Raw genomic sequence first — 14680 nt, 5'->3', positions numbered from 1 at the left:
CCATGCAATAGAAAACAAAGATAAAAGTAGAAAGGAATGATGCTAAAAGCTGGCCTTAAAAGACTAATAAAAATCAACAAATCTCTGGTGAGATTTTTTTTAACCAATAATGTTTCAGAGGCAGAATTTACACAGAGTAAAACACTCAGACCTTAAGTAGACAGTTAAATCAGTTGTGTCAACACCCTCATGCCCCTTCCCAGTCAACCCCCACCAGAAACAACCACTGATCTGATTTCTCTAACCATAGAATTAGTTTTGCCTATTTTAGAACTTTATATAAATTGAATCATACACTGTCCCAAGTCCTTAGAGAAACAGTGTTACCAAATGAGCAGAAGCTGCAGAGTAGAATACATAGCTCTGAATCTTGGCTCTGCACTCACAAATGAGCAACTTAATTTTTTAGGCTTATTTTCCTCATCTATTAATAGGCATGCTAATAGCTGCGCCTATCTCACAGTGCTAATGCAGGATCCAAGGAGATGATGTCTGCAACAGCATTTCATAAACAATAAAGTCTTTGTAAATGGCAATTAATTTGTGAAAGCTGAAGGTTAGTGAGTTTTCTACTCAGGCATCTGGACCCAGTGGAAGCAGTACGGAAGGGGAAGGGCATTATGTGTACCTTGATGAGTTGATTATTATTCACGTAGTGCAAAGTGTTTGATCGATTACCACCAGCAACCACAGGTGGGTAGGCTAAGATGTCTGCGCCACGAGCCCGGCATTCAAATTCAAACTGTAAAAAACAACAGCAAGATATGACAACACAAAGGATTTCTGTAGGGCTGGCACAGCCCAGACTCTTCAGTGCCCATGCCGCCATGCCAGTACTTATTGTAAGTCACCACTGCTAGCTAGCCAGCATACCCAGTCACGCTTTCTATGCTGCACTTTCAGTCCATTTCTTTCATTCTTGCCCACACGCTACAATCCACGCTAAGTACACTCTACTCTTTTTCTCTCACCAGTCTTATTATTCAAGCCTGTTACTAAGTCTATCCTCTTCTTCTGAGTTCTCTCTAAAGTTCCTATGTCTGTTAAGGGTCAGATGGCGACACTGAAACCTGTGACAAGGCCTAAGTACAGAGATACAACCATGTAAGGTTACTGTTTGTTTATTCTTATTTAGATAAACATGGGGACAGATACGACTTGCACTTTTAACTATAGTTCTAAGTTATTAATTTCAACCTTTCAAACAGCTTTCAGTCTAACTGCTCTGGAAAAGTGAAAAAGGATGCTTGACAAATGGTAAATTCCACTATTTTCACCGCCCTCAGGATGGCGCTGGAGACTGGCGAGTATGTGCCACTGTTTCTGGTACTTCCCTTACATTCACCTGAACAGTATTCTCCTTCTCATCTCACATCTGTGTAAGCCTTTCCTTCTTCATCTGTTCTACTCTGCAAATTTCTTCATTTGATTGTAACACCGTGTGTTTAGACTCGTCAAATAAATTACCAGTGACATTTAAGAACCAAATCCTCGTAGCTGACATCCTGGTCACTTTCATGAAAGCCAACTAGACGCCACCTGCAGATCAATGAAATTATTTGACAGTCCCCTCCAACAAGACCTTCCCAACCACCTAACTCACCTTGGCGTAAAGAAAGGCTTCCTCCACAGGGGCTTTGCTGCTGTACATGGTCTCTATGAAAGCCTGCAAGGAGAAAGGAGGATGAAAAGAACAGTCTACGTTGATTGAGCAAACGCTCAAAGTTCTGGAACTTGACCGAAAAGCACCCCTTCCCTCCAATTTTGTTGATCTGAAGTTGTGACTTAGTGCATATAATAACATAAGATTTCCGACAGAAAAAAACTTGCTTTCAGGACTATTTGACCAATGACAGATTCAATGGAAGGGCACCAACCTTCCCGCTCAGAATATACACTGAGTGCTAGAATAAGCTACAAGGAAAAACATGCGTCATTATGTAGCAAACTTCTTCTACAGCCCTGGAATGTTCGGTTTCTAGGAGGGCTTCTCAGCACTGTTATCATTTTGGGTCAGATAATTCTATATAGTAGGTGACTGCTCTGTGCAATGTAGAATGCCAGTAGTACTCCCCAATTGTGACCACCAGACGTTGCCAACTGTCCCCTGGGGGACAAAATCACCCTCAGTTGAGAACCACTGTCCCATGTATAATCTGTTGCCATCGAGTTGATTCTGACTCACAGCGACCCTACAGGACAGAACAGAATTGCCTCACAGGGCTTCCGAGGCTGAAATCTTTACAGAAGCAGACTGCCACATCTTTCTCCTGCACAGTGGCCAGTAGGTTCGAACTACCAACCATTCAGTTCTCAGCTGAGTGCTTAACTCCTGCGCCACCAGGAATCCTTGGCCTATAAGTAATACCATAAGAAATTCGAACTGCTGACCTGGTGGTTTGCAGCTGAGTGCTTTAACCACTAAATCTCCAGAGCTCCTCTAGCTTACATAAAAAAAAAAAACCAAACCCGTTGCCATTGAGTCGATTCCGACCTGGCTCATACTTCCAATCCACATCTCATCTCAACTCTTACTTCACTAGAAAAAAAAAAAAATCCATTGCGGTCGAGTTGATTCTGACTCATAGTGACCCTATAGGACAGAGTAGAACCTGCCCCATAGGGTTTCCAAGGAGCGGCTGGTGGATTCGAACTGCCAACCTTTTAGTTAACAGCTGAGCTCTTAACCACTCTGCCACCTTACTTCACTGGCTGCTATGTAAATGTTTGTATTTTGATTCTTGAAAAATGTGAAAGGGGCTTTCTTTGTGTTTCACTCTGCACGTCTCACAATTAGAACGTGTCAGGAATGGGCACTGAGTAGCTTATGGGAGGGAGGTGGGAAGGAAAAGCACTGCAGGAGCGATCTCATATGTGCATGTGTGACAGAAGACTAGGAGATTGTGCCATTTGGGACTATGCCATTTGAGGAAAGGGGCGAAGGGGACGTTAGGCAGGGGGATGGCGCAGACTATGGCCCATCTCCAGGAGTGTGGTATGGCTAGAGTGCCAAGCACACGTGGAGGAGTGAGCATAGACGAAGCTGGGAAGGAGGCAGGGGCCTGATCGTGACGGGTCTTGCATGAGCAAGCTTCAATTTAATCCTACAAACAGGGAGCTACCAAAGACCTTTAAGTAGAGAGCGATGGTCAAATTTATAAAGATCACTCTGTGGGGCATTGAGTTAGGCTAAGGCAATACCGGAAGCAAGAAGACAGTTAAGGACAGCTAGGTTTTCTATTGTGCTGGGCACTTTAATGATTTCATTTCCTCTTCCTACACCTCTGTGAGATGGGTGAGGTTATCCTTATTTTATGGCTGTAGGGATTAGGGCTCTGCAAAGTTTAATAATTTGGCAAAAGGATGCAGCTTGACATTGAAACCCAGGTCTGCGTGAATGTTTTCCACCAAACTCTTCTGCCTCCCTAGGAGTGAACTTGGTGACTCGTCAGATGTAGGGGTTAGAAGTAATTGCAAGGATAACTTCCACATTTCTACCTAAGGTAGCTGGGTAGATATTATATTATTAACCATTAAAAAAAAAATGCTGGAGAAGCATCAGGTTTGGTAGACGGAAGAGCCCAAGTTTAGGTAACTAAGAAAAACTCCAGTAGAGATGTCTGGAAGGAAGGATATATGTAGTCACAGAGGTATCACTTGGACTTGTCCTTTGGCTCTGTTTATAATTAGCTTGAGCTGTTTTGCTAAAGGAGACCCCGTGGCGCAGACATGATATTTGAGCACTTGGCTGCTAACCAAAAGGTTGGCAGTTTGAATCCACCGGCATCTCCTTGGAAACCATATGGGCAGTTCAACTCTGTCCTGTAGGGTCACCATGAGTCAGAATCGACACAACGGCAGTGGGATTGGGTCTGGGGTGGGAATACTGCTGATGTTGAGCATCTTTTCACGTACTAGCTGGGCATTTGCATATCTTTTTTTTTTTGAGAAATGTTTCTTCAAGTCCTTTGTCTATTTTTTTGACTGGGTTGAGTTGTAAGAGTCCTTTATATGGTCTGGAAATCAAACCCTTGTCAGATATACAACTTACACATACTTCTCCATTCTGCGAGTTGCCTTTTCACTCTCTCAATTGTGTCATTTGATGCACAAAAGTTTAATTTTAATGAAGTCCAATTTCCTATTTTTTCTTTTGTTGCTTGTGCTTTTGGTGTCATATCTAAGAATCCACTGCCAAATCCGAGGTCCTGAAGATCTACCCCATGTTTTCTTCTAAGGGTTTTATAGCTTTAAATGTTGTATTTAGGTCCTTGATTCATTTTGAGTTAATTTTTGTATATGGTATGTGTAGAGACCCAACTTCATTCTTTTGCATGTGGATATCCAGTTGTCCCAGCATTTCTTACTCATTCTTAACTAAAAACATGGCTCGGGCATTATTTAGAAAGAAAAAGAATTTTGATAAACAGAATGAAAACAAAATGTTGATGCCTGAGTGACTGCCAAGCCACCCTTGGTTTGACGTAGCACAGGCTTTAAAATCGGAACTGATAATAAAACTTTCTGATGAAATCTGGAATGACAGAACCTACCTAAACTTTAAGACCTAGCAAAATTGATTAGAAAGGAATTGCAAATTGATGGCAGCTCTGTTAAAAACTCAGTTGTGCTGGTTGCTTTCAGGGTTGCAGAAAGCTCACTCAGAATTGCCTTCAAGTGACCTTCACTCTCTCTGGCCGGCAGGTGGAGTTCCAACCAAAGAAACCTGGACCACTGTGATTTTTTTTTTTTTTTTTTTTGATAAGTCAGTGAAGCCTGTGAGACCCACTAGCACTAAGATAATTCAAGTGGGTTATGTTACTATGAGTCGGAATTGACTTGACAACAACAGGTTTGGTTTTTTTTCGTTTATGCTGAATGAGGGCAAGAAACCATGGAAGCAGGGGCTAGTCAGTGAAGGAAATGCTTTATTTTGTAGACTATTCCAGGCAACACCCTGATAAACTCTTATCAAAAATGGCTCTTGAGAACTTTAGGTCAAGGAACAGTATGTCTGGCTTGGAACACGGCTGAGTGGAGGGGAATGTGTGGGCTCACACCGGTTCACAGGGAGGCTCCTAGTTAACTAGAATGGGTTAAGGTAGGGGATCAACATACATCCCTAGAGATGGGCAACTGCCCTTTCCTTGTCATAAATGGTCAGCACCTACAGAAGCTGCAGACATTGTACAGATGTAGGTGCTGGCTGGCTGTATGATGGAAACCACCCCCCTTAATGGGCCACCCCTTATCCAGGTTACTACTGACACTGCGATAGAAGATGACCACCAGCATGGGCTTTATATGTGATTTTGCTGGTGGACCTCAGGATGTAAAAGAGGTAGTTCTAGATCTTTCGTCCCACCTTCCTCATATGGATAATAAAATGTAAAAAACAATCCAAAAAACCCAAACCCGTTGTCATTGAATCAATTCCTACTCATAGTGGCCCTTTAAGACAGAGTAGAACTGCCCCATAGGGTTTCCAAGGCTGTAAATCTTTATGGAAGCAGAATGTCACATCTTTCTCCCATGGAGTAGCTGGTGGGTTGGAACTGTAGACCTTTTGGTTAGTAGCTGAGTGCTTTTAACCACTGTGCCACCAGGGCTCCTTAATAAAAAGTTAGGGCTTTACAAAAGATATAAAATGAGAAAGCAAGCAATAATTCAGGCCTTAATCATGTGGAAGTTTTTTGATGGCTGATTCAAAATGACGTGAAAAAGGAGGAAACTGATAGAGTGCCCACCAAAACTTGGTTAGAATTTTATAGGAAGCTGGAGGACACACAAGTACCTCTCCTCAAGCTCCTCAAGACATAAAATCCAAAAGGCAGATACATTCAATTTTTCTGCATTTAGAGGAGTTTCAGGAGCCCTGGTGGCACAGTGGTTAAGTGCTCACTCAGCTGCTAAGTGAAAGGTTGGTGGTTTGAACCTACCCAGCGGCTCTGTGGGAGAAAGGCCCGGCAATCTGCTCCCATAAAGATGACGGCCCAAGAAACCCTATGGGGACAGTTCATTCTGTCATATAGGTGGTACTGGAGGAAGAAAAAGGAGCCCTCGTGGTGCGATGGGGTAAGCACTCGGCTGCTAACCGAAAGGTTAGCATTTCGAACCCATCCAGTGGCTCTGCAGGATAAAGTACTGGCAATTTGCTTCCATAAAGATTTCCATCAAGAAAACCATATGGGGCAGTTCTACTCTGTCACATGGGGTTGCTAAGGGTCAGAATCGACTCGATGACACCTAACAACAATAATAATGAAGGAAGAAGACTGATATAAAGGCGAGGGTCTCTTAAGCCAACCCCTGGTAAGTGACTCAAGACCTCTTTCCAATGTGTGGGTGAAATGGCCTAGGGGTGGAGAATAAATTCCTTTAGGTCTACTGGATACAGAAGCAGAATGGAGAGTACGGCCTAAGCCCGCTAATGAGCCCCTTAGAGATGACAAAACTAATTCAAGGGGAGATGGAGATGCTATTACGAAAAGGATAAAAATTGAAGTCTAGTTAAAAGTTGGAAGGTAGGTTAAAAAACTGTACATTGTGGTGGTATCTCCTTTACTTGAATGTGTAATTAATATGGATGTAACGTCTGCATGGAAATTCCTCCCCTGACAGGGTAAAATGAAAAAACGAATAACTCTGTAGATCCTCACTTCATCCAACATGCAATGGACATGTAATACGGCAGCCTTTACAATGAGCTATGCCAACTCAACTAGTAAATCTGAAACAATATTTTGTATCTAGGCCACAAAAAGGAATGACTGCCCTAAATAAAAAAAGTCAGATGCAAATGTACTTGTGCCCACAAACTCACTGTAAAATAGCCCAGTGGGCAACAAGGAAGGCTGACAGGTAAGAAAACGAACAGCAGATTATAGGGGACTCAATAAAACTATATATCTAAGATCTTCAGCAGTTTCTGATATGGTCCAGACTTTTCAACTGATACAACAAACACAAAGGTGACGGTCATCCTGTATTCATTTGGCTAACGCATTTTCCTCGTTATCAATCACTAGGGAGAGCCTGCAACAATTCACATTCACGTGGAATGGTTTCCGATACACATTTATTGTATTACTTCAAGGATATCTGAGCTCTCCCGTGCAGTGCCACCATCTGGTGAGGCAGGACCTAGATCTAATGCAACCGGACAGTACACTAAACAATGACATATGATTATTTCTGAAACTGTGGATCAAGCTAAAAGGGACTTCACTAAGGCCATAAATCGTAGCAATGATTGGGGATTGACTGATTAACCTTGCTAAAATTCAGGGCCCTGCCCAGATTATGGAACTTTGGGAAATTACATGGGTTGGAGCAATCTATCACATATACAGACCACTAGGAATAAACTGTTGTCACTTCCTGACCCTCACACCAAACAAGAGGATCAACACCTAGTGGGCTCATTTGGCTTTCAGAGAAATTAGATCTCTCACGTAAGGATACTATCGGCCTCAATTCATAAAACTACTCTGAAAAAAAAAAGCCCTATTTGATTAGGGGCCTTAACAACAAACCTTCTTAGAACTGCAGAAAAGTGCAGCCCAGGCTATTCGTTAGGAGCACACGATGCTGGTGTTGAAACACGTGAAGCGTCTGCCGCCTGCATTTACAGCGACTAGAGTCTCTGGCAAAAGCCTGTAATGGCTGCTATATGGTGACCTCTGGCCTTGTGGGCTATAACAGAGCCAGATGCTGCCCTCCAGTGTACACTCTGGGAAAGACAGCTTCTGACTTGTTACTAGGCATTTCCTCAGACAGTAAAAGACCTTAGATAATATTAATACATATTATTTGACTCGGTGTGGAAAGCAGCTGCTGAGTCCAGCAGCAGGTAAAATCCTCATGGAATAAGGTGCGAATGAGTAGGTCCGATGGGCTGGACTATGTGCTTTGTTCCTAGCAGTGATAGAAGAACTGGACACAAATAAAAACCCCACGATTTGGGTAAATATTGACTTGGACTGTTGACAAAGGACTTGGAATTGGTCTAACCACTGGCCATGCATAATTGCACAATAAGGGTCTCCCATGTGCCTCACTGCTCTTTGGTGATCTCTAAGGAAATTCCAAGGGCAAATCAAAGTAGGGTGTGTTGATGATCACCAAAGAAACTCTGCCATGCTTTAAAGGTGACTGGAACCAACCAGCTGATGGCCTACTTCGATTTCTTGAAATGGCAATTGGATGGTTCAGCCGTGGCTTAGTCACCTAATGCTGCTGTAACAAAAATACCACAAATGGGTGGCTTTAAAGAACAGAAATCTACTGTTTCATAGTTTTAGAGGCTAAGTCTGAATCAGGGCATCGGCATTAGGAAAGTGTGGTGAAATGAATTCCTTTATGTGGCCTTTTGTCTTGGTTCTTTGGAAAAACAGCTTGAGAGATTTCCCCTAAGCCCTGAGAAGTTACTTTTGCCCTAAGTTTTCTACCTCAGAGCGTTTGTTACTTTTGTCCACGTTAACATTTCCTGGGTAAGCTGTAAACAACTTGTGGCTTCATACTTTTTGTCTGGCCCTATGCTGCACGCATCTGTCAGTTTGTCATAATGTGGGGGCTTGCGTGTTGCTGTGATGCTGGAAGCTATGCTACCAGTATTCAAACACCAGCAGGGTCACTCATGACAGACAGTTTTCAGCTGACCTTCCAGACTAAGACAAACTAGGAAGAAGGATCCACCAATCTACTTCTGAAAAGAATTAGCCAATGAATACCTATGAATAGCAGCAGAACATTCATTGTCTGATATAGCGCCAGAAGACGAGCCTCTCAGGGTGGAAGGTACTCAAAATACGCCTGGGGAAGAGTTGACCTTAATGATGTGGATAAAGTTAAGCTTTTGGGACCTTCATCTGCTGATGTGGCAGGACTTAAAATGAGAAAAAACAGTTGCAAACATCCATTAGTAATTAGAACCTGAAATGTACAAAGTATGAATCTAGGAAAATCCGAAATCCTCAAAAATGAAATGCATAAACATTGATATCCTAGGCATGAGAGAGCTGAAATGGACTGGTATTGACCATTTTAAATTGGACAATCATATGGTCTACTATGCTGGCAATGACAACTTAAAGAGGAATGACATTGCACTCATCATCAAAAAGAACATTTCAAGATCTATACTGAAGTACGACGCAGTCGGCGATAGGATAATATCCATACGCCTACAAGGAAGATAAGTTAATACAACTTTTATTCAAATTTACGCACCAACCACTAAGGCCAAAGATGAAGAAATTGAAGATTTTTACCAACTTCTACAGTCTGAAATTGACTGAACATGCAATCAGGATGCATTGATAATTACTGGTGATTGGAGAACGTGACAGCTGGAAACTAAGAAGGAGCAGTAGTTGGGAAATATGGCCATGGTGACAGAAATGATGCCAGAGATCGCATGATTGAATTTTGCAAGACCAACGACTTCTTCGTTGCAAATACCTATTTTCACCAACATAAATGGTGACTATACACACGGACCTCGCCAGATGGAATACGCAGGAATCAAACTGACTACATCTGTGGAAAGAGATGATGGAAAGGCTCAATATCATCAGTTAGAATGAGGCCAGGGGCCGACTGCGAAACAGATCATCAATTGCTCATAAGCAAGTTCAAGCTAAAACTGAAGAAAATTAGAACAAGCCCATGAAAGCCACAGTACAACTGTGAGTATATACCACCTGAATTTAGGGACCATCTCAAGAATAGATTTGAAGCGTTGAACACTGATAACCAGACGAGATGTAGAATGACATCAAGGACAACATACTGAAGAAGATAAGAGATCATTAAAAAGACAGGAAAGAAAGAAAAGACCAAAATGGATGTCAGAAGAGGCTCTGAAACTTGCTCTTGAACATCAAATAGCTAAAGGGAAAGGAAGAAATGATGAAGTAAAAGAGCTGACCAGAAGATTTTGAAGGGTGGATCGAGAAAACAAAGTACTATAATGACACGTGCAAAGACCTGGAGATAGAAAGCCAAAAGGGAAGAAATTATTTGGCATTTCTCAAGCTGAAAGAACTGAAGAAAAAATTCAAGCCTCGAGTTGCAACGCTGAAGGATTCTATGGGGAAAATATTAAATGATAAAGGAAGCATCAAAAGAAGATGGAAGGAGTACAGAGTCACTACGCCAAAAAGAACTGGTCAATGTTCGACCATTTCAGGAAGTAGCATATGATCAGGAACCGATGGTACTGAAGGAATAAGTCCAAGCTGCAATGAAGGCACTGGCGAAAAACGAGGCTCCAGGAACTGATGGAATACCAATTGAGATGTTGCAACAAACAGATGCAGCGCTGGAAGTGCTCACTCGTCCATGCCAAGAAATGTGGAAGACAGCTATCTGGCCAACAGACGGGAAGAGATCTGTATTTATGCCTAGTCCCAAGAAAGGAGATCCAACCAAATACAGAAATTATCGAACAACATCATTAACATCACATACAAGCAAAATTTTGCTGAAGGTCATTCAAAAGTGGTTACAGCAGTACGTTGACAGAGAACTCCCAGAAATTCAAGCCAGATTCAGAAGAGGACATGGAACAAGGGGTATCGTTGCTAATGTCATATAGATCCTGGCTGAAAGCAGAGAATACCAGAAAGATGTTTACCTGTGTTTTATTGAGTATGTAAAGGCATTTGACTGTGTGGATCATAACAAATTATGGGTAATATTGTGAAGAATGGGAATTCCACAACACTTAACTGTGCTCATGAGGAACCTGTACACAGATCAAGAGGCAGTCGTTTGAACAGAACAAGGGGATGCTGCGTGGTTTAAAGTCAGGAAAGGTATGTCTCAGGGTTGTATCCTTTCATCATACCTATTCAATCTGTACGCTGAGCACATAATCCGAGAAGCTGGACTATATGAAGAAGACTGTGGCATCAGGACTGGAGGAAGACTCATTAACAACCTGTGATATGCAGATGACACAACCTTGCTTGCTGAAAGTGAAGAGGACTTGAAGTACTTACTGATGAAAATCAAAGACCACAGCCTTCACTATGGATTGCACCTCAATATGAAGAAAACAAAAACCCTCACAACTGAACCAAAAAGCAACATCATGATAAATGGACAAAAGATTGATTGTCAAGGATTTCATTTTACTTGGATCCACAATCAACACCCATGGAAGCAGCATTCAAGAAATCAAAAGATGCATTGCATTGGGCACATCCGCTATAAAAGGCCTCTTTCAAGTGTTGAAAAGCAAAGATCTCACCCTGAAGACTAAGGCGTGCCTGACCCAAGCCACGGTGTTTTCCATCACCTCATAATGCATGTGAAAGCTGGACGATGAATAAGGACGAGTGAGATGCCTTTCCATTGTGGTGTTGGCGAAGAACACTGAATATTCCACGGACTGCCGAAAGAACGAACAAATCTGTCTCGAAAGAAGTACAGCCAGAATGCTCCTTAAAAGCAAGGATGGCAAGATTATATCTCATATATTTTGGCCATGTTATCAGGAGGGATCAGTCCCTGGAGAAGGACATCATGCTTGGTAAAGTAGAGGGTCAGTGAAAAAGAGGAAGACTCCCAACAAGATGGACTGGCAAAGTGGTTGCAGCGATGGGCTCAAGCATGGCAGGCGTTGTGAGGATGGCACAGGACCAGGCAGTGTTTCATTCTGTTGTACATAGGGTCGCTATAAGTCGGAATAGACTCGACAGAACCTAACAACAACAACAACAGCCTGCAGCCTGCTCTGTGATTGGTATGTACCATGTAGGGATTGGTCAATAGACTAAGCACATGAAGTGACTGTAACCTACTATGAAAATGAAAGGAGGCAAAGAACTTCCTAAAAGAACTGCAACATGGGTCAAGGGCTATAATGCTGAAGACAACAATGGGCCTGGAAGGGGCCCAGTGCTGATCCTATGGTGACAGATGGCAGGGCTGAGAGTAGCCTATCCTGAGGCGGCTGAGAGGAGGATTGTCCTCAAGGTCCAAGAGGAACCTATCCTGAGGGGGCTGAGAGGAGGATTGTCCTCAAGGGTCCAAGAGGAACCTATCCTGAGGGGGCTGAGAGAAGGATTGTCCTCAAGGTCCAAGAGGAACCTATCCTGAGGGGGCTGAGAAGAGGATTGTCCTCAAAGGTCCAGGAGTAGCCTATCCTGAGGCAGCTGGGAGGAGGATTGTCCTCAAGGTCCAAGAGGAACCTATCCTGAGGGGGCTGAGAGGATTGTTTTCAAGGGTCCAAGAGTAGCCTATCCTGAGGGGGCTGAGAGGATTGTTTTCAAGGGTCCAAGAGTAGCCTGTCCTGAGGGGGCTGAGGAGGATTGTCCTCAAGGTCCAAGAGGAACCTATCCTGAAGGGGCTGAGAGGAGGATTGTCCTCAACTGTCCAAGAGTAGCCTGTCCTGAGGGGGCTGAGAGGAGGATTGTCCTTAAGGCCCAAGAGGAACCTATCCTGAAGGGGCTGAGAGGAGGATTGTCCTCAACTGTCCAAGAGTAGCCTGTCCTGAGGGGGCTGAGAGGAGGATTGTCCTCAAGGTCCAAGAGGAACCTATCCTGAGGGGGCTGAGACGAGGCCTGTACGTCAAGAGGACCTGATAGAGCTGTCCTGCACTGAAGGAGACTTTGCCTACATGCTTTCTGATCCTGATACTTAGTTGTACCCTGTTCCTTAATAAACTACTTAATTTTAAGTATGGTCTGTGAGTTCTGTGTGACCATTGATTATCGAACCCAACAAACACATAGAGAGTGCTTTGAGAGGGGTGGCTGTTGTCAGAATTGGTAAAAAGGTTGGAATATGGCGGTATATCTGACCTCCACCTCACAGGGATCAGCGATGGCTTATCTTCTCATTATCACCCCTGAAGTTTGGCAGGTTCTGACGCTGCTACTACTACTAATCCCATTTTACAATTGGTGTCAGGAGTGGAATTCGCTGCAGTGGCTCCTGACTCACGGAAACACGGGGTTTTGGAGGAGAAGGATGAACTGGCACGGGATGAGAAACTTCTGATGCTGGGATGGTTATTTTGGTTGCTGCTATCTGCAATGACTAAAAGGAAAGTAAGAGATGTCATGCAGCAGTAGTGCACCGGAAAGCTGCATTCAGGTGGCTTGGGGTGAAAGCCCAGCAGATGACTGGTAGGGAGATGAATTACATGGAGCCAGGGTCTTCTGGTTCAACCCAGCCAGAGACTTAAGGCCAAATGTTTACAAATAGGTAAGACAGTCAGAGGGTGGAAAACAGAAGATGAAACTGGAATATTTAAAAAGGTTATGTGTTTATATGAATGTACTATACCTGTCTAATTGAAGGAATGTTTTGCCTACCTGGTGTTGTAAAACAGACCTGAATATGTATGATGGAAATGAATACTGGGTATTGTTCCAAAAAAGAAAAGAAAAAAACTGTGTAACTCTGCTCTTCAGGCAAAACTTGATTGGATATGCTAAAAGGGGAGATAGTAAATGAGATTTATGCCAAAAGCTTTTGAGATCAGATTTGCATTTGAGAGTACCACGATGACTGAAGGCTTGACTGGTCAAAGAGCTGATTGGTGGATGAACAGGAAAAGGATGTTCATGTGAGGCACAGCCCTATGGGATCTGAAGGGTGTGTTGAATGGGACATATCAGTACCCATCAGAAGAACCCCCTTCCAGGATTGGAAATTGATGGAAGCTGGTGAGTAGAGAGCCTGGTATGCTGTTTTGAGGTGACCACCTAGGTCCATGAGATGAGTGGAAGTGGAGAGGTGAAGCTATGAAGAGATGGACTGAGTTTGGAGAAGTTCCTTTGGCACCTGCTGACCTAGCCCTGGGTGGCTAGGAATGAGAAAGGGAGAGAAGGGGCTGGTTGGTCTGAAGTGTAGGTGTTGTGTGGACTCCTCAGCCTATGGTTGGTACCCATTCACCTAACTATGATGGCTAGGGATGAAATGACCTTGAATGAATGGGAAAGACAGAGATGTTTGACACCATGAGTTAGTATAGATTGCTGCAATTTGATGGCTTGCCCTGGACTGGACTTTGCTTATAGATGTTGATACTCAAAGTTTCAACCGGAACAGAAGATTCTCAGACCAAGGAACATGCAGCATACTGCTTTGAAAGGAACAGCCAATTTAAGTACTGGCTGTCTAAAACAGGGGGAGATAAAGGCATAAAGTGGATGCTTACAGGCTTTCAGGAGTGTGCTTACACTCAAAATGAGGGGGACAGGAGACGATTCTCACTGAATAGATTCCTCTTTTCCTGATGGGCCTGGGGAAGAGAGGGTTGGGGAAGATGCCGATCTAATTATATGATTCAGCGGTGACTGTTGGTGTTACCAGGTTTAACGGTGACTGTAAGAAGTTGTAGCTGAAAGAGTGCATGTAAGAATGGCATGGGGGCAGTGTCTGACCATCTCTAACTTCATAAGGAAGAAGGAAAATCAAGATCAATAGTCCAAGGCTGATTCCTTTGAGGCGGAGGTCAGACATGCCTCCTCTCTCCTCCATCTTTGCCAATTCTGACACCAACCATCCCTCCCACGCACTCTCTACTTCTCTGCTGGGCTCGAAAATTCATTGCAATGTCCACACAGAACTCCCAGACGATACTTACAATTACGGGCTTTATTAGGGCTCACAGACAATACTCACAATTATGGGTTTATTAGGGAAGTAACAGGTTCCACTT

At 43.3% G+C, this 14680-nt stretch overlaps 1 protein-coding gene across 3 annotated transcripts in view; it reads right to left on the bottom strand.

Annotated features, from left to right (window-relative positions):
• XPNPEP3 (X-prolyl aminopeptidase 3) overlaps positions 1-14680 on the bottom strand; it is an 84454-nt gene that overhangs the window by 31137 nt on the left and 38637 nt on the right. For all 3 annotated transcript variants that reach the window (XM_049884470.1, XM_049884471.1, XM_049884472.1), the window contains 2 exons: positions 1604-1666; positions 629-742 (listed from right to left, as the gene is read on the bottom strand). In XM_049884470.1, the coding sequence (XP_049740427.1) occupies positions 629-742; positions 1604-1666 (177 nt within the window). The remainder of the gene's footprint in view (positions 1-628; positions 743-1603; positions 1667-14680) is intronic.

This window comes from Elephas maximus, chromosome 4 (genome assembly GCF_024166365.1).
Source record: "Elephas maximus indicus isolate mEleMax1 chromosome 4, mEleMax1 primary haplotype, whole genome shotgun sequence".
NCBI classification, from domain to species: domain Eukaryota; kingdom Metazoa; phylum Chordata; class Mammalia; order Proboscidea; family Elephantidae; genus Elephas; species Elephas maximus.
This window is presented reverse-complemented; position numbering and strand designations above follow the sequence as displayed.